The sequence below is a fragment of the Gambusia affinis genome, linkage group LG01, assembly GCF_019740435.1.
Source record: "Gambusia affinis linkage group LG01, SWU_Gaff_1.0, whole genome shotgun sequence".
Classification (NCBI taxonomy): Eukaryota; Metazoa; Chordata; class Actinopteri; order Cyprinodontiformes; family Poeciliidae; genus Gambusia; species Gambusia affinis.
The window spans coordinates 5814156-5833120 of NC_057868.1; the positions used below are offsets into that span (position 1 = coordinate 5814156).

The window sequence follows — 18965 nt, forward strand, 5'->3', positions numbered from 1 at the left end:
CCCAGGCGCCATGCATGTGCCCCACGGGGATTGGAATGGTGATATATGTGCACAAAGATTGGCCCTGCAGTGTGAGCCGGGTGCGGTACCCCATAGGTGGTGGAGTAAAAATCCTTTGATGTGGAGGGTTGGGGTAGACCCTGTCCATCTCCAGTCTCAGCGGCAGTCGTGTGTTGTTGAAGATGAAACGGTCCGGGTCGCCTTCCATCCTCACCAGAGTTTTAGCCATGCCGGGGGATGATGCCCAGATGATGCAGCCGTTCAACGCTATTTCACAGTATAATCCCTGTATTGGCTCCAAATAGTGGGGTCCCCATCTGATTCTTACTTCCATTCCTGCTGTCATCCAGTATACAGTGTTGAAGATCCAGGGGAGATGTCTCCGGCAGTCCGGGGAAACCTCTGCTTGCTTCACCACACTAGACATTTCTCGCCCCCTCCAGACCGCAGGTTCTGACGGGGAAAAATAGTACACGCTGTGCCATGATCTCGGCACCTTTTCATCGCCATTTCCCACATTCCCTATGTCTTGAAGATCGGTTGGGCGTAGGTAGATCAAATGTTGGAAATAATAAGCTTCAGAAAGTGGGAACGAAGTAGTGAAATCTTCTCTTGGTTTATCTAATAAAACGGAGCCATGGGGGAGTTTCAGAAAAGGCCCTCTTTTTGAAGTCCCTGACCAAGCCCCCGTGCCTACTTTAAATAGTTTACTTACAAAATATCTTTTTCCATCTCGTTTTTCATTTTTTTGCTGACCTTTAGTTGTGACGACTCGTGTTCCTCTTGCCTGTAGGTCCGTTATTTCTAATTTTTCTTTTTCCATGGAAATGTGAAGGTGAGTGCCTGCCAGGGGTTGGTCTTTATTTTCTTACGAGGTGGCTCCGGTTCAGTAAGGGACACGGTGGCATAGACCTGTTCATCCGGCACCGTCTTGATTGTTGCTCCGACTGAGTAGATCCCCTTAAAAGGGATGATGACCATCTTCACTGACAGTTGAACCTGACGGGTGGTGCTTGAATCAGAGGGCGTTCTTACCCTATGAGCCACGCCTCCAGGGACCTGCAGTATTCCATCGCGAAAAGATGACTCTGCTGTCACCCAGTAAAGAGATGACTTTTCCTTGGGTCTCGAGGCATTACTGCCCCATCCATCCAGCTCGGTGTTGTAGTAGTATACGTTCGACGTGCGTACTCCACTCTCCCTTGGTACGTCTGGTAGATCCGTTACTGGGATGGTGCAGTCATTGATGATCTCCAAGATCAGATGCGCCCAGGTGGTTAGCTCCCAAGGGCCTGTCCACCCCCCGTTGACGGCCTGCACTTTAGTGTCATCCGGGAGTAGATTTAACTCTCCAGCCGGATGACTCAACTGAGGCCGAAACACCCGAAAGATCACTGGGGAATGTTGGGTGCCTACCGGTAGGAACGGTACGTGCGTCCGAGAGGGGTCATATGGCCAGGCAGCTTGAACAGACGTCCACAAGTCGTCATGGGGCCCCTCTGCTGTCCTCCACACCCCTTCTTCTGTCCCCGACGGGTCCTCCGGAGTAACAGGAGGAGCAGAAGGTCCGGGGAACCAAGGGGGTGCTGGTATGGGGCTCTCATAAGTTGACCGGGCACGGTCGTTCGATTTAAACAGGCGTAGGGCGCTGTAGTATCTCTTTACCTGCCAGCCTTCAGCCTGTCCCGTTGGAGACACCCCTGCCTTCTGAATCAAGTCACAACAGACAGTACAGTAGCACAGTTCCTCGCCGTCCCACATGCACTGACATCTTTTCAGTTCCTCCTCCTGCCAGCCCCATTGGGCCATCACCGTAAGTCGGGGCAGGTATCCTATCCGGCAGTTCCCGCAGAACAGGGTGCTCAAGACGATGACCGGAGAGACCGGCAGGGAGCCCAGTACCAATGCCGTTGCCTCCTGTCGCCTGGGTTTGTCACGGCCTGGTCCTTCCCAGGTGGTAGGGAGCTGGTTGTCCGTTAAACAAACAGGGCAGCAGTTCTTAGGTCCACTCCACATCACCATTTCTTTCTCCGTCGACAGGATTCCATTTTTGGCCCATTCCAATTTCTTCAGGGCTTTTCCTGTCCAAATCCCTGAAGTTGTTCTTCTAATTACAACCACCCCTCTCACGGTGGCCAGTCCGAGATAGGGTGGAGTATTACATGATTCACTGGCCATTTCACCGGCTTCTGTTTCACTTTAGTTAGGAACTGGCTTGAGCTGTTCGACTCCTTGGATCCCCTTCTTTCCAGCAACACTGTGTTCCTATCCAGTACTTGCTTGACTATGTCTGTTGTTTCAAACTTGGGTTTCACTGCTGCTGCGTTCACAGGCTGATCTCTTGCTCTGACCCACACGTTGTCCCACTCGGAATGGCACTTTGGGCGTCAGCTTCTCCTTTTGTCGCTGGAGCTCCGCCCCACTTCCTTCGTGGTGAGCAGTCGTTGGTTGAGCTCCATCGCGGGGGCGGGCCTCTCGGCTCTGCTTCTGTCGTTCAGGGCCTGTCCAATTTCCACCGCTTTGGTGCTCCAGCTGTTGGTGTTAGCATTCTTAGCTATCCAGCTTTTCACTAATCCTATGGTGCGCTCCACCACCCCGTTGGCTTGTGGGGTGTATGGGGGTGAATAAACTCGCATTATCCCATAGGTCTGGCACCATTGATCAACCTGTGCATTACGGAAATGCGTCCCATTATCCGTACGCAGCTCCTTCGGGATTCCCAGGGCACTGCACACTTGCTCCAGCATGCCGACAACACTATTGCCGTTTGCTCTCCTGGCTGCTTTCACAGTTACAAATCCCGACATAGAATCCACCAGCACCAAGAGGTACTTCTCACCTCTTTTTCCTGTTATCCCCATGGGGCCTGCAACATCCATGCAGACTGAGCCCCAGGGGACTGTGCTCTTGATGGTCAACCCGTCCAACCGCTGCCCTCGGCGACCTGCGTTGTATTGACCACACTTCGCAGTCCCTCAGCACGCTGGACCTGTTTCACTGGGATCCAAAGCTCTTGCTCCTCCAGCTCCCTACGGGTAGGTCGTACGCCGGCATGTCCAAGGGCTTCATGCACGCTCCGTACGACCTCGTCCACGTACTCTTCTGGGACCTCCCGACCTTTGGGAGTACTGTCCCACTTCTCGGTACCGACAAAGACAATCTTCCGCTGTTGGACGTAACAGTCCACTTCCTCATTCCCACGCCAATGAGCTCCCTCATGCGTGTGCGCTTTCTGATGCTCAACTTCGAGTTCTAGCTGCAGCTTTAACTCGGCAATCTTTTTCCACAAGTCTTTATGCGCCACTGGCTTGCCTTTGGCTGTTTCAAAACCATTCTCTTCCCAAATGGCCAAATCTTCTTTAAAGGCTTGAGCACAGTAATAGCTATCCGTGACTATTCTGGCACTTTTGATTCTTCGTTTCACCAACTCCAACAGTCCTTCCAATATTGCTGTCACTTCTCCTGCTTGGGCGCTGCCGGGGGCTTTTCCCTTCTGTCGGCATCTTTCTCTGCCATCTTGCTTCAGGATGAACCCCCAGTAGGCCGTCTGATCGGACCCTTTTCTTGATCCGTCGGTGTAGAGTATCCACTCTGGTTGTTCTGGTGTCTCAGGCGCTTCTTGTAGTCGTTTCTTCGTGGGTTGTGTAGGCCCAATTTCGAGCTCCGGGTCTAGCAAGATGTCTTCCCATCTTCCCCACCGTGCGTTAGTTGCTTTGGTGCTTTCAACAGTCCCTTTTCTTAGAAACTTGTGGACCTGACTTTGAGTGATGACTTTAACTGGTTGTCCTTGTGCTAGGTCTTTCAGGACACTCCAGTAACGAGCTAGCACCGCCAGCTCTTTCTCCTCCTGTGGGTACTTCTTTTCCACAGAGGTCAAGGTGTAACTCCACAGGGTAACCAGGCCCCCGTTCTCGTTGCTTACTTTGATCATGGCGTCGTCGTTCTCACAGCTGATCTCTGCCACCAATCTATCCGTCAAACTCCTTGGTTCCAGTCTCACAGCTGCTTGGATCGCCTTTCTCAAATCCTCCAGGTTCTGTTGATTAGCTGCTGTCCAAACCCATGGTTGCTTTTCTCCGTTTTCTCCGTCTTCATTTTTCTTCAGGCAGTTGTACAACGGTCTGGCATATTTTTGGTAGTTGGGTACATGGTCTCTGACATAGTTACATAATCCTAATATTTTCTGCAGGTCATTTTCTGACTGAGGGGGCTGAATATTCATCAATTTTTCTGTATCCTTCCGAGAGTCCCAGGTCCGTGACCTGGAATCCCAGATAATTTACTTGGAACTGTCCGAATTGGCATTTCTTGAGATTAAGTTTCAGACCTGCCTTAGTGAGGTTTTCGACCACAGTTCGCAGCTTTGCTAGGTGCTCCTCTTCAGTGTCATCGGCAATGAAAACATCATCTATGTAGACTGTTGCCCCCACATCCCCCAGTACCTCCATCACGGCCGACTGGAAAACATTTGGAGAGTTCTTGTATCCCTGGGGCAACCTCTGACGTAGCTCTTGCCTTTATGGGTGAATGCTGTCTTACCCTGGGATTGTCTTGCCAGGCGAAGTGAGAAAAATCCATTAGCCAGATCGATGCAGGACTTGAACTTCTTGACACGGAGTGTTTTCAGTGTGCCTTGCGGGTTGATTAGGCTGGCTCGGTTCGCTACGGTTCTTCGATTCAGGGCTTTGAAGTTGATCACCGGTCTCCAACCCCCTCCTGCCGATTCAGGTTTCTTTACCGCTTGGATGGGGCTGTTCGTGATGGGGTTGAGTTCCTCTCTGATGATTCCCAGAGCGCTCAGCTCCTTCACTATTTTGTCCATTTCTTCGACCGCTCCCGGGTTCAACGGGTACTGTCGAACAGGCGGTGTACCTCCCGATGTGATGAACAAACTTTGGACCCAGATCCCCACAGTCGTTCTTGAACCGGGCCACCTCCGCTGATGTGATGATCTCACGCAGCTTCTCTTTCCCAGCCGGGGAGAAGTCGCTCTCTTCAATTTTCTGTTCTGTCACTGCTGGTATGTCGACCGGCTTGTACCAGTCTTGTATTTCTGGTCCAGCCTGTGTCGGTCCGACTCTCACAAGCCTGGCTTTCAGGTTTGTCAGTCGCCGCTCCAAGGAACGACGATTGTTCTTCTTTTTTCCTAGTCCTTCTAAGTCTTTTACTGTGAGAAGATTATAGGGACCTTTTACCCACACTACTCCTTTCCAGGTCCCGTATGGCATTTCTTCTACTTTTCCATTGGCAAATTGAACCTTTAGGTGTCCTGCTGTTTTTAGGTCTTTGCGGGTCATAGACACCTCTGCTCCGGTGTCCACTAGATAGGGCACTCCATCCACTTTAGCGTAGATTTCATCCCCCTTCCAGTAGGCATTCTCTAAGATGACCCGCGACCTGGACTCCATTACTTCGTTGACCCTCCGTTCCCGACTTTGCGGGCCTCACGGAGGGCCATCCTCTGTTCTGGGCTCAATTTTCTATAATCCTCATCTGACAGGAACGGGCCTTTCCTTGGCTGGTTTGATGGTGTTGGCGGGACGACTGGTTTTCCCTGCGGCTCCGGTGCTCCTTGCTGGTAGGGTCTGCTTTGGAAGTTAGATGGTGGTCTCACATTTGCCTTATTAGATGGTTTTGCAGGCTGGATAGACTCTTTCTTCCTTCTTTCTTCGAAGTAGTGCTGCTCCAGGTCAAATCCTTGCACTGCTGTGTCCATCTGGGCGACTGTGGTGCTTCTCACCGGCAGCTTCACGAAGGCCAGCTCACCTCTCCGTCCTTTAGTCACTTCGCGCAGCACCTTCACATATCGTGCCGGGGAAACGGTTTGCTTGAGTGTGTGCCAAAGAGGCTCTAACCGGCTCCCTTTGTCAAGTCGTCCTCTGGCTCTCTTGATCTGGGATTCTTCATCATCCATGTCTTCTAACACCAACCTCTCATAGTGGTTTTGTGCAGACTCCGATCCAGTCATCGGGTCCGCGGTCACGCTAGTAAGCCACAGCTTCTTGGCTCCCTCATGCTTAGTAGCAGACACCACTGTAGGCCAGACGTCCTTCAGATATTCCTCGTTGGTCTCATCTGCACCCTTACTCCTAATTATCAGTCTCAGATTCTTGAGTTCAGCGTAAGCATCCTGGCTCGCACTTAATCCTGTCGGCTGGGCTGACACACCTTTGAATGGCGGCGGATCCCCTTGTCCCAGTTGCAGAGATGTCCCTTGGGGCTCCTCTTCATCAGCAGACACTTCGTCCAGCTTCTGTCGAGTTTCTCGGGAATACTTGTATGCGGCTTTCTTCAGTCGTCGCAGCATCACGTCGTACATAATCCCGATGTAGGCTGTCCTGAAGTTGGCGGTCAGGGAGTAGTGCGCCGTCAGGGTCGAGCAGGACGGTGTCATCAGTATGTTGGCCCATTCCCCGACCGTCGCCTCCACCTCGAGTGTAACTCGGTCCTCCAGTCTGCTGGCCCAACCTCCCGGGATCTGGTACTCCTTTTGCCCGACTTCTGGTACATACGCCCGCCGTCCATCCTTAGCCTGGACGGGACCCCAGGTCAAGTCTCGAGCCAATCTCTCGGAAGACTTTTCGATGTCAAACGTCTCCGTCTCCTTCTTTTTCCCTCGATGTTGTCCTGTCCGGAGCGGCCTGTAATCAGCTGGAGGCTGCTTCGGGTCGGAGAAGGCGCTCTCGTGGTCGCTCTCTTCTTCCTCCGCTGCAGGATGTTCATCCTCGCGCTGCTCCTCTCCGTCCTCTGCGTCGCTGATGTCCTCGTACTGCGTCTGTCGAAGAGGTTCCCTCCGGGGGGAGTTCAGCGGCTGAATCTTGACCGGTTTCAGTAGTCCATCTTCCTTGTCAGCCTGCCGTTCGTTCTTCACCTTGTCTGCATTGAATTTTTCCTGTTCACTGTCGCTTCTTTCAAACGTGAACTCTTTGACGTATTTCGCTGCTTGGGAATCGGCTCCGTCTGATGAGGCTCTCAGCTTTATCTTGATGGGTTCCACCACTTTGGCCTTGCCCGCCTGTGAGGTACTTGGAGGCGAGCTCGGCGGGATCACCAGGGGGTGCTTCTTAGCCTCTGGTGGGGGGGGGTTGACCCGGCGTTGCTCCTCTATCGCAGCTGCCATTCGTACCCTTGCTCCGTCTGAAGCCGGTGCAGGCAGGTCGACCACCACCACCAGTTCCTTGAACCCGAAAAGATGACTGTTGGTCTTGGCTATGGTCACCAACCCGTTCTCAGCAACTGACTGGGCGGTGTTCCCCGACAGCTTTGGTGTTCTCAGTCCTTGTACACTCACCACCACTCGCCTCATTCCTTCATTGTTCCCGGCCACTAAACCTCGCTCGAGGCCGTGCCAAATCTTCTTCCGGTAGTCCTCAAGGTTATCCCCTTCTGGTATGCGTCGTCGATCGGGACCAGAATCACTGCACCGTAGGGAAGCTTGTAGCCATTCACAATGAGGACCTTCCTCTGGTTGCAGCGGCTCTGGCCGCTTCCCGCAGCAGCAGTGAGTTTTGCTGATAACTCTCTCCGCTTGACGTTGAGGTCCCTCGAATTCCCGGTTGTGAATCTTGTATTTGTGGTTGGAGAACACGATCAGTCCATCACCCTCGATGTCCCATGGGCTCAACAAGCTGAAACACCTTGAGCCCGGTCTGCATCTTGACACAGATGGCCTCCGGCGGCAGTGGGGCCAGTTCCTGGGCCATCCTCCAGCCGTCCGACTTCTGGGTCTTTTTCCTCGGTCTGTCCCCGTAGTTCCTCGTCTGTGCTGTCCCCCGCGTCGTCTGAGCTGCTCTCCTCCCGATGTCGTGGCGGCGCCGATGGTCTCCTCCCTGTGCTGTGAAGCGTCGGGCGAAACTCGGACCGCTGGGCTTTCTGCGTTGACCAATTCGCTGCAGCCTTCTTCAGCTCCCCCTCCAGAACTATCTGATGGAGGGCTTCCTTCGCTTCCTCCAGGCGTGTCGGTCGAGGACTTCCTTGGGCTGCCGACGGAGCCGGTTGAGATGGTCCTTCGTCGTCCGAAATCAGGCTGACGAGTTCCATGTCCACCGACCCCAGCTCTCTGACGGGGGTTCCCTTCCTGCTCGGGAAACAGGATGGAGCCTCAGCCACATCTGATTCCTCCTCTCTCACAGCCGGGGCTGATGCTCGTTTCCGTTCCTTCTTCTCCTTCTCATAGGCTTCCAGCCGCTCCAATTCCCCACGGCATTCCGTGTAGCGATTAACTCCTCTGGCATGGGGGTCCACTAGTATTCCGTCTAACCCAGCTGCCCGGGTTGCTGTCTTGACTATGCCATCATATTTCTCAGAAGGGCTGTAGACCATCCTTATTTCACTGTCCTTCTTTTCCTCAAGCAGGTCAGCAAACCATTTCAGCCAGGCTTTGATCTCACTCTTTTTGCTGACCTTAACCGGACATGGTGCCACACACAGCCGTGTCCCATGGTCCAGCTTGGAGCAGCTGTAGATGCCTTTGGAGTTAATTATAGTTTCCATCAAGTTCGGTATGTCCTCCTGCCTGTAGTGGTAGTGATGATTGAAGAACATGCGTCGATTTACTTCAGTCCATGTATCAAATCCATCACCAAGCAGCAGCAAATTCATTGGAGTTCTTTGTAGTTGGGATGTGGAGAGCATAGATCGCCACTCTCCTTTACTTTGTTCGCCATCCTCGTGGCCTAGGTCACTTCCTTGTGGATTTTCTTGCATCGGTCCAACTTTCGAGTATCCATCATCTTCACTATCCATTCTTGTTCTTTGTCTTCGAGTTGCCTCTCCCCCAAAGCCTCTCTTATCGATATAGAGCAGGGATGGGTCCAGGCCGGGTTGGCTACTGGCTTCACTGTCTGGATCTGGTCATTTATCCTCAGTAGAAGCTTTCCCTCACCTGTATGCTATACAGTTACTGCGAGGGTTGTGACTGACAGCCCTATCAGTCACCACTAGCTCCTCTCCCTAGGAGCTAGCCACTAAGTGAGCTATTCAGAATCACACATCTGTTTTTACTGACTTAGTACCTGAGGCCCTCCTACTCCGTTGGACTTGGGCCCACCCAGGGACGCCATGTTTGTTACTGCAATAGCCAGCCCGCCCTCTCCTCACAACTCCTCGGGCTGACTACTGAACCAGTTCTCTGTCTAACAGGTCCGGAAAATCTCTAAGACCTGGGTCTTACCCTGAATGAGATCTATAAGAGATAATCTGTTTAAACTGGTGGCGAAAGAGACACGTCTAGCGCTGACTACCTCCTATCCAGAAGTTATGACCCTTTTCAGTTAAGGAACAACCAACTGAGTAGCCTTCACAGCTGTATAATTCCAATAACCACTTCTGTTAACGGTAGTTCTCTTTCTAAATTTGTAACGGGCACTTGTTACCGGCTAGATTTTATTTAGTGGCTAAGATTTAAGCCCCAAGGTCATTATTTACACTCACCAAAGGAAAGTCCGAAGCCACCACTTTACTAGAATCATGCATACTGATTTTACTATAAATAGAAGAACTTTAACTCGAGTGACTCAATTAATTTCAATGTCCACAACCTAATCAGAATTTTTTAAGATATATGTATTTATTAAGCAAGCTTTAGCATGGAAAATGACAGGCATACAGAATTTACTTGTGATTACCATACAAAGAAAATCAATATAGTTTAGATCAATTCAACCTTTACCTAACAACCTCCCTACACTGTCATCTATCTATCAAATAGGCTTTGGGGTGTGGCACAACTCATACCCATCGATGGTATCGGATCTTGGCAACAGGAGTCCTTGTAGTCCTTGGTCAGAGTCTTTGACTTTAAATCATAAATCCTCTTTGGAACCGAAACAAAATGAACTGTCTGCTTCATCCAGCCGAACAGCCCTTAGTCGATCCTGTGACTTTTGTTCAGTTCCCCAAGTCCGTTGAGATGTAATTTTTGAAATCGCTGGGTAGAGTGCAGAGTTTGGAAATCTAATTAGGAACCAAGGCAGTGGGTCGGTGGATCTCGCCCTTTGGTCCGGCGTGAGGAGCTCCGTTGTCCTCCTTGTGAGGCGCTTTTCTTGGTTCCAGGGCGTAGTCCTCTGCTGGTCTTCTTACCACACTTGTGTAGAGTCTCAGCGCCGGCGACGAAGAACAACGTATCACCTCGGTCTCATGTTTTTATACTTTTCTCCCTCCCTGGGGAGTACACCGAGGGAGGGAGAGAGAGAGAGGAAGACAAAGAACAGTTTGTGCTCTGCTTCATAGTTGCGCAACCCGCCCATCTGCAAATTTGGGCACGATGACTCACTTGTGAGGTAATGTGCTTGTGAATCTTGGGACTTTCCGAGAGCAATAGACTCCAGCTTGAGACACAATGACCCTATTGCAAAACTATGTGTTTGGGCCTTTTTGGGGCTTTCCGAGTTGCTATAGCTGTATGTGTCATAGCCTAGGACTTTCTGGGACTTTCCGAGTTGCAACTACATGTGTCGGCCTCCACCCCCCAACCTTACTTCTCCTTGTTCTGTACTTAACTTTAATCATACAAGTTACTTCAATCATTAAAATCATATAAAATCTTAGTACATTAGATGTTTCGATAATTACTTAAATCATATAAAACATCAGAACATTAGATGTTTCGATAATTACTTCAATCATTAAAATCATATAAAACATTAGTACATCAGATGTTTCGATTCTATTCTCTCGTTACAACATTAATAGAATACAGAGAACACATTCTCATACAAAGAGTACACAATAAGCAATCATTTTTAATCAACATACAGGGCTGCAGCAATCTCTTAGGCACTTTATAATCTGTTGTTCTGCGTGGACCTGGACAGATCTCATATTTACATACCAGATTTCTTGACAGGTTATATGAGGGAAGGCTACAGATGAGAAAGATGTAAGGTGGGGTCAGCATGGGAAGGGGGTGGGGGGAGTGAACACAGGCTGCTGCTGCATGCTCTGCATTCCTCAGGTGTTGAAAGGATAGCATGTTCAGAGGTCATCCTACTGCAAAGATACTTATTTGCATGGAAATCAAATGGCATCAAGCAGGGAAGCCTTGTAGGACAGAAAAATAGATGAATATGTATTCCTTTACAGCATTATACAATATTAATTTTGTTTAAAAATGCACCAGAATACTGTTGTAAAATACAAAACGCCTGGGCTCCACAGAGGCAGACTGAGGCTACTTTAAATCATCATCTTAAACCATTTGTTTAAGGTTTATCTGCAAATGGGATAATGGTCGCAGCCGTCAAAGCCTGGCACGGAGATCTGGTGTTGTGATGCAGATTCAGTTGAACTATCACACTCAAAATCTTGCTAAAGGAGAGTCACTTCTTGCAGTTTTTCTTCTGCATGCCCCATGCTTTATTTGTATTATATATTTTTAGGCCATTGCTGACACTTAGATCAAAGTAAGAGCAGGTTGTGGAAGTGTCTCCGATCACTTCTACCCCCTCCTTCGCCTTGGTCTGTCTCCTTGGCTGGCCTGCTAAGAGCTGAGGGATTGTGTGCAGATGTGCTTGGAGAAAGGCCAGCCCCTCTGCCCTGGGAGAACATGTGGTCTGGGAGTGTTTACGCTGGCGCTCTTTCAAAGCTGTCTCCCACACAGCATGCTGGCGTCTGTCTCTCTTTGCTTGTCAGTGCTCAGTCCCCCTCCTGTAACAAAGGGCGCATTCTCAGGTTAAGGTGACACCAGCAATTACGCTCGTCTATGGTGTTGACAAATAGGAAGGACCGTAAGCCTGCTGATAACGTTAATTGACTTGAATCAGAGTTTTCTTGTCCAGTGATTTTATAAGAATTACTGAAGATTATTATACTTCGGTGTAGCATTTGTAATTGTACTGAAACGTTTTGGAGTGAACAGACTTTGAGACATCTCAACCAGATTTTCTCAGATTCTTCACATGCTTCACATTCTTTCATGCAATTCAGGCTACCAAACAAACACCTGTAAACTGAAAGCTATTTAGTTGATCCTCTACTTCAGGGACATCAGAATCACAAAGTAAAACAGGCTCCTGCTTTTTGGTGTTTTGACAAAATATAGATAGAATGTTGGCATGCATTGTAGAGGCCTGTAAAGAGAGTAATATTTTAACATTTCCCGTATTTGGAAATGTTAAAATGTTATGAGAAGATCTCTGCAACCAGCATGTGTTTTAATCAGAAATCAGACATCTCTCCCTGAATTTCTAACATTTGAAGCAATATTGATTCAACCATATGTTGGTTTCATTTTGATGTTGGTAAAACGATTGAAATTCCACTCCTGGATGTATTATGAGCACACAGCGCCCTCTGTAGGTTGAGATTCAAAATTCTTTCAGAAAACAAAACAATGAAATCAGTTTTCTGATTAAGCTTGCATGAATTAGATCTCATTTATACAAGGCCTTCTTTGCTTGAAGTCACAAAACAATCCAAATCAATCCAACAATCCAATACAAACTTGAAAAAGGCAGTATTAAAAATTAATAAATATCTACACCTCATTAGGTGTAGATATTTATAAATTATAAATTACACAAGTTGCAGGTTGTTTTGAAATATGCACTACTTCTGTAAATAATAAAATAGAACAGTTGCAGCTGGTTATTCAGTTGTTTTACTTTGTGGTAATGAAATAACCCTAACCCTAACACTATAATGTTTTTATCTAAGATTTGTTGCAAATAAATAAAATGTTCTAATTCAACCAGTTAGCAGATGTGAGCCAAACCTCAAGTAAGAGTAGCATTACTTTAAAATATTTCAAACTTGTGTAAAAGTAAAAAGTAGCTTTACAAAATTGATTCAAGTAACACAGTATTTGGTGAAAAGGCTACTCAACTACTGAGTAAATGATCATAAAATCTGTGTATAAAAGAACTTTTTTATGTTCTCCTATTGACAATGTATAGTGTTTATTGTGTCTTATTGATCTCCAAATGGCTCATTAGATAGAAAATAACATCAAAACAACAAATTAGGTGTAAAAAAGAAGTCTGTAGAAGTCTGTACATTTTTGTACATTTTCTGTTAAAATATGCTTTTTCTTTCTTCATTGAAATTTCTTGTGTTGGCTAGAATATCCAAAGTAATTCCTCAAGTCAGAGTGACAATACTTCACAGTCATATTACTAAAGCAAAAGTAAAACATGCAATTCAGTAAAATTACTCATAAAATATTTTTTTTCTCAAAAAGTTACTCAAGTAACTTATCAGAGTAAATGTAACGAGCTATCTCTAGTTATCAGAAAACGTAGAACAGTTTTCAAAGTGGTTTATTTTATTCTATTGCTAATGATTCCATGTTTTTCCAATAATAAATCTGAAAAAAGGGCAATTATTAATATACTAGTAGGATGTTTTACAAAGGCAGAATATTCAGGAGTTAACTGAGATTAAGCCGTTCTAAAACTCTTGATGTTCTCACCCTGCATGCGTTGGCTCTCTCCTGGTAAACCCGCTTCCTCCGAAATGCAAGTTGCGTTGATCTCTTTTAATTGCCCTCAGTACTGAGTGTGTGCATGGATGTTTGTGTGTTGCTGTATTGTTTCCAGGGTTTCCCCCGCCCTTCGCCCAGAATCCAGCTCAGCACGACTCCACAGACCCCACACGAATAAGAGGGTATAGACAGCAGATGGATGGACTGGGTGGATGCAGAGATTGCTTTCTTTGTCAGGGCGGGCAGTCATGTATGTACGGCACCACTAGATGGCAGACTTTAGCATAGTTCTATGCTAAAGTCTGCCATCTAGTGGTGCCGTACATACATGATACTCGTCTGATACTGATACTCTGATACTCGTCCACGTACACCTCGACCCATTATTTTGTTTTTCCACAAGGATCTATTATTAGGACGAAAGCATCAGGTTGCATCATTTTGTCACATACACATCATACTATTTTTAGCAGTGATTTTCTGTAATACTTCTCCACCACATCTATCTCTGTGTGTGTAAGAGATTTAATTGAATGAGAAGTACTTGAAAGTAGAAGTCATACTGATGAACCCTAACAAAGTTGATAAAAAAAAAACTATTAAAACTTGCTATGTTTTCGTATGAAAAGAAGCTCCGGAGTTGGTAGAAAATTTGAGCCACCATGCCCGCTGTATAGTGAACCAGTTGCAGCCCCCGTTTTCTCCCTCACCAAGGAGCAATTCTCAACGTATGAGAATAAGGCAGGCTGTAATACCACATAATCAAACCTCACGGAATAGCTCCTTTTTTATGTAAGCAATAGATCCCTTCTAGAGCAAATTATATTGCTACTCATATGGAAGAGAAATTCCCCCATATTCTAATCAAAATTTAAACTATGGATTTTTGAAGTACAATCAAATCTCCACTAGAAAACATGGCAACACAGAGATACAAAGGGCAAACAAAGATGCATAAATATGTCGAGTATTTATAACAACTTAGCCGGAATATTTTTGATTGTCAGAAGCAGCTGGCAATATGTGGGTCCTCTCATTTGTGAGAGAACCCACCACACATGTTCCTTGAGAACTTGCAAACTTCAGACAGAATGTTCACAGACTGGGATTCAAACCCAACGCCTATTGCTGCAAGACAAGAGCAGCAGATCCTTATGTTTTCCAACCCCCCAACCCATTTCCTGCACAATCAAACTTCCTGGATCTTAAATGTCATGACAAAAATTCATATCTGATATGTATTGTGCTCCAAATATTACCAAGTGAATTCCTCCAATAAAAAAAAATATCAATATTGTCTGTAAATTGAAATGCATTTTACAACTATTTACTATAATTTAAAACAATTTATTTAGATTTTCTGTTTTTGGAATTCAGTGACATTTAGCCTTTAAATTGTGAGATGAAGCGCAAAAAATTACCTTGGAACTTCAAACATGGTGCTAATAGAATAAGACTTACATGAAAAATACTGAATAAAACATTACTTAACAACACAAAAATATGCACAACCACCAAATTTGAATGCGATAAAATCATCTGAGTAAAACTAATTTGAACTATTTGTGAACCTTAAGGCTCAACTCTTCTAAGAGGGTTGAGCCGATAGAGACGAGGACTCTAAAAAATAGAGATAAAGGTGGAACAGAACAAACATGTGCTTTGACGTTGCCGTCACACTATTATGTGACAAATCAGAGTGCCATACTCTTAAAAAAAACGAGTTGCATTGGAGGCATGCGCAGTTTTGCCCCTCAGTAATCCCATTTTAAGGAGTTGAGCGTTGCGTCACGGGCACGTCCACTGTGCTGAGGCTCGGAGACGCTGACCATCCACTCATGCATCCAGAGGCGCAGGGAGACGTTGGCGCTCCTTGGGAAGAAACGCGTTTTTTTCATTTTCATTTCTGCTTTTAGTTTGCCACGGAAAGATTCGGACGGGTGGGCGGCTGCAGCGCTCCTTTTGTACAAACTGGACGACCCGCTTGTCAGGCACACAGAGACACAGCTTCCACTACGCATCATGTTTGAACGCCGATAATCAGTTATAAATATACATGACGGTGCTGCTGCATCGCCCTTAGCCTCATCGGGCTGTAGTTGCTCTCTCTCTCTTTTTTTTTCTTTTTTAAAAAATTATTATTGCAAAAAAAAACAAAAAAAACAACAAAAAACTAGAACGTCTGGAGAGACCACCGTGTGGGTGCAACTGGAGGAACGATCGCACCCCGGACCATTGAGAAAGGTTCGGATGAGGTGGTTCGGTATTAGAAATCCAGCCAACTTTTCATCTTTTCGGTTCTAGCAGCAGTGCCATCGGGCATTGCTCAGGAGATGGCGATGAGGTTGTTCTACTTGGGATTTATTCTCTGCTTGGAGGTCATGTCTCCTAACGGTGCCACCATAGGTAAGAAGCCTGTTGTGTGTGTGTGTGTTTTTTTTTTTAAATCTTTATTTATGAAGAAATGGACACTTTTGTCTGTTATAGGGTTTGGGGAAAACATCCGTGCATAGGCCTATGTGGTCATCAGAGCTGGAGTCAAGCGAAAAAAAAAAAAAAAAGAAATACAGTTTTTTGTTTTTTTTTTTTCTACAACGAAGCCTTATTTGAAGTGGGGAGCTTTTTTTCTTTTCCCAGAGAGAGTTTGGTACATTTAGGTTTATTTTGGCCTGAAAATCTCCCTGCGTTTGTAGCGGCTTCTGTCTGAACAGACAGAAAAGGGGCCTCCATGTGAGGACGGCAGACAGTGAGGTTATTCACTGAATATTCAGCAGGTACCATCGCAGCTCATTCCTGAGCGACCTATTTACAGACAAAAACGACGCAATTTTGATCTGCTGTTAATTCCCCTTCCTAAACAAACAACAACAGAACACATCATCTTCTTTGCAGCTACAGTTGGTAGCAACCATTCAAACCAACCTGCTGCTTTTAGGATCCCAAAATAATTAATAAAACAAAACAAAAAGGGGATAAATAAAGACGTTTTGCATCCTTATTCAAAAAAAAAAAAAGAAAAAAAAAAGCGGATGCGGGAACATATCTTCCGGATCAGCTTTCATGTTTGTTTTCAGTTACTTGGCGCAAAATGAAAACAACGTTTATCTGCCTGGTTCTTAATGGCGTGGCTTGTCCTGACGTGTATGCCGTCTGTGGGCTGCCTGGGAATTACAGTTTATTGGTGACAGCCAGGTATTTTGGCTGAAGAGTGAAATGAATAGTCGTGTATTTATCCTCTTACGTCCCGGGAGCTCTTTAATGCTCCCGAATCCCTCTTGGTAATTATGAGGTATCAAATGCACCATTGCTCCTGTGACAATGCGTTGCAGACTTGTTGAACTAACCGCCTGCTCTTTCTCGGTGAGTGGCAGCATTTTTCCCATTTTCACTAATTTTCTTTTTGGCACCATTTCAGTTCATGGAAAGCCACAAACTTGTACCAAACCTGCCCAGTTCCAGATCATGACCTGGCTGCATGCGATTGTGAGTTCGAATGTATAATTTTAGTTTGTGCCATCCCAGAAAGGAAGGCGTAACTGCTAGATTGCTGTCAACCAGGCTTTATGTCTGCGAAAACGAGCACGAAAGGCCTGCTGTTTTACCAGATCTTCCATAAATTAGGCCTGCTCAGAATGTAAGCTGTAGCTGAGGTTGCAGAAGTATGCAGGCTCCACCCTCTGCCTCCATCACTATGCAACATCTGGACACAGGGAGACCATTAATCCAACTTAGATGTGATTGGGAAAAAAAAGGAGGGAGTGAAATGAGGAGAAGAATCAGTCCACTGAAGTTGATGCATAGTAACTGTACTGTGCATGACTTTTGAGCGACTGCCCTCTTTTCTTTCAGTTTTGCTGCCGAGCAGACCGATTCTCATGTGGTCTTGACCAGTAGTTTTCCAGGCTTGCCGAAGGGCTTTTCAATCCATTTTCTTCGGACATGTTTAACATTTTGTGCCAGTCGCATTTTGTCTTTTCTTGCGAAACCGTGATTTCTCCTAGGGATTTTGGATTTTACAAACAAACAAGAGCATCTGTCAGAAAGAACAGATTTGTAGAGCTCATGCTGACATCCTGCATGTGCCAAATGCTGGCAGAAACCTGTTGAGTTTACAGTGTCAACGGGTCACAAAGTAAATTTGCTTTTTGTGTTCAAATCCCCAATTATTTAAAAAGACGCAACGATAAGTGTGTAGATTTCATACTCTGCTACGAGTGCACCACTTCTGAGGTTATAAAAAGCCATACTTTAAAAACTGCTAAACAGTCATCCTACTGTTTCTACGGTTTAAAATCGCCATAGTGACATGTCAGAGTAAATACCAGAGTTTTTACAGGCTGTATAGAGCTTAGAGTACCTCTGTGCTGACTGTCTCCCATCTTTTGCTGTATATTGCCACTAATGTTTACAAAATTGGCTTTTAGAAATTTTGTTTCTAGTGGTAAAATGTACTGGCAGTCAAGGATTGGAAACTAAAGATGCACCAGCTGTCACCCTTAGTAGTGCTCCTTTAGTAGGCAAGCTGTTTCAAATTAAACCTTTTCATATTTTTGGCCAAAATTGTCATATTGTATTTTTTTTATTTTATTTTGTTTATTTATTCCATAAGGTAGTCCTTAAATAGGAGACAGCCCTAAAAATTCTGTAAAAATATGTAATTAGATTTAATCCTTTACCAAATTTGGATAGTTTAAGGCAAATTTAAATTGAGTATGAAAGAAAGTCCCAAGTTCCAGACTTTATCTTATTTAAGATGATAAAATGCTGAATTTATAGAAAAATCAACCTCTTACATTGCTTCCTATTTGAATGACCATGTATAATTTTAGTTTTCCGCATCACAATTTGAGTTTTTGTCCAAGTCATCAATCAATTTATGGTTCCCCTAAGATACCACTATATATTTTTTTGTTTTGTTGTAGTGGATTAAGAAACCTAAAAGGGCAAATTTCCCTGCAGTTTGTCTTCCAGATATTTTCTGTTTTTGAAACCGAACTTAAGGCTCAGCTTAGATGCAAAACAACAATTTGGAATTCCTACTTCCAGGAAATGAATGAGTTACTCATCACAAACCAGGCTTTGATAGATCTGTATTTTATTTGAGCAGGCACATGGTGTGTACTTGCATGTGCATGATGTCATAGAAAACGCTGGAAAAAGCTGAAAATGGAGCTGGAGAAAAGTAATGGATTTTGAAATATTATCATAGGAACTCTGCATGTTGGTCAATGACTAACATGGCCGTATTTCCCCAGAGATTTGTTTTATTGTATGGTTTATTGGGCAGAGGAAAACAGTTTTGGTAATCCATTATTCACCAGATCCATTCAGGAACCACAAAACCAAGAACCCCACAGCAAACTGAAACATCTCAACAGCTGTGCCTCTTTAACGATTAGTTTGTACCAAAGAGGGAATATTTCATAGTCTCAGCTGAATTTCAGATGATTATTATTCTAAGAGTCAAGGGTGTGTCATTTTTAAAAGTCATTTAGGCAAAAAAAAAAAAAGTAATATATTACTCTTATTTAGTAAATATTCTCTT

General features: G+C 45.6%; 1 protein-coding gene across 1 annotated transcript in view; it reads left to right on the forward strand.

Annotated features, from left to right (window-relative positions):
- Positions 1-15206: 15206 nt before the first annotated feature.
- The window catches only part of lrp1ab (low density lipoprotein receptor-related protein 1Ab), a 93422-nt gene continuing 89663 nt past the window's right edge, over positions 15207-18965 (forward strand). Inside the window, exon 1 of the mRNA XM_044112038.1 lies at positions 15207-15826. Coding sequence (XP_043967973.1) covers positions 15754-15826 — 73 coding nt within the window. The 5' untranslated portion in view covers positions 15207-15753. The remainder of the gene's footprint in view (positions 15827-18965) is intronic.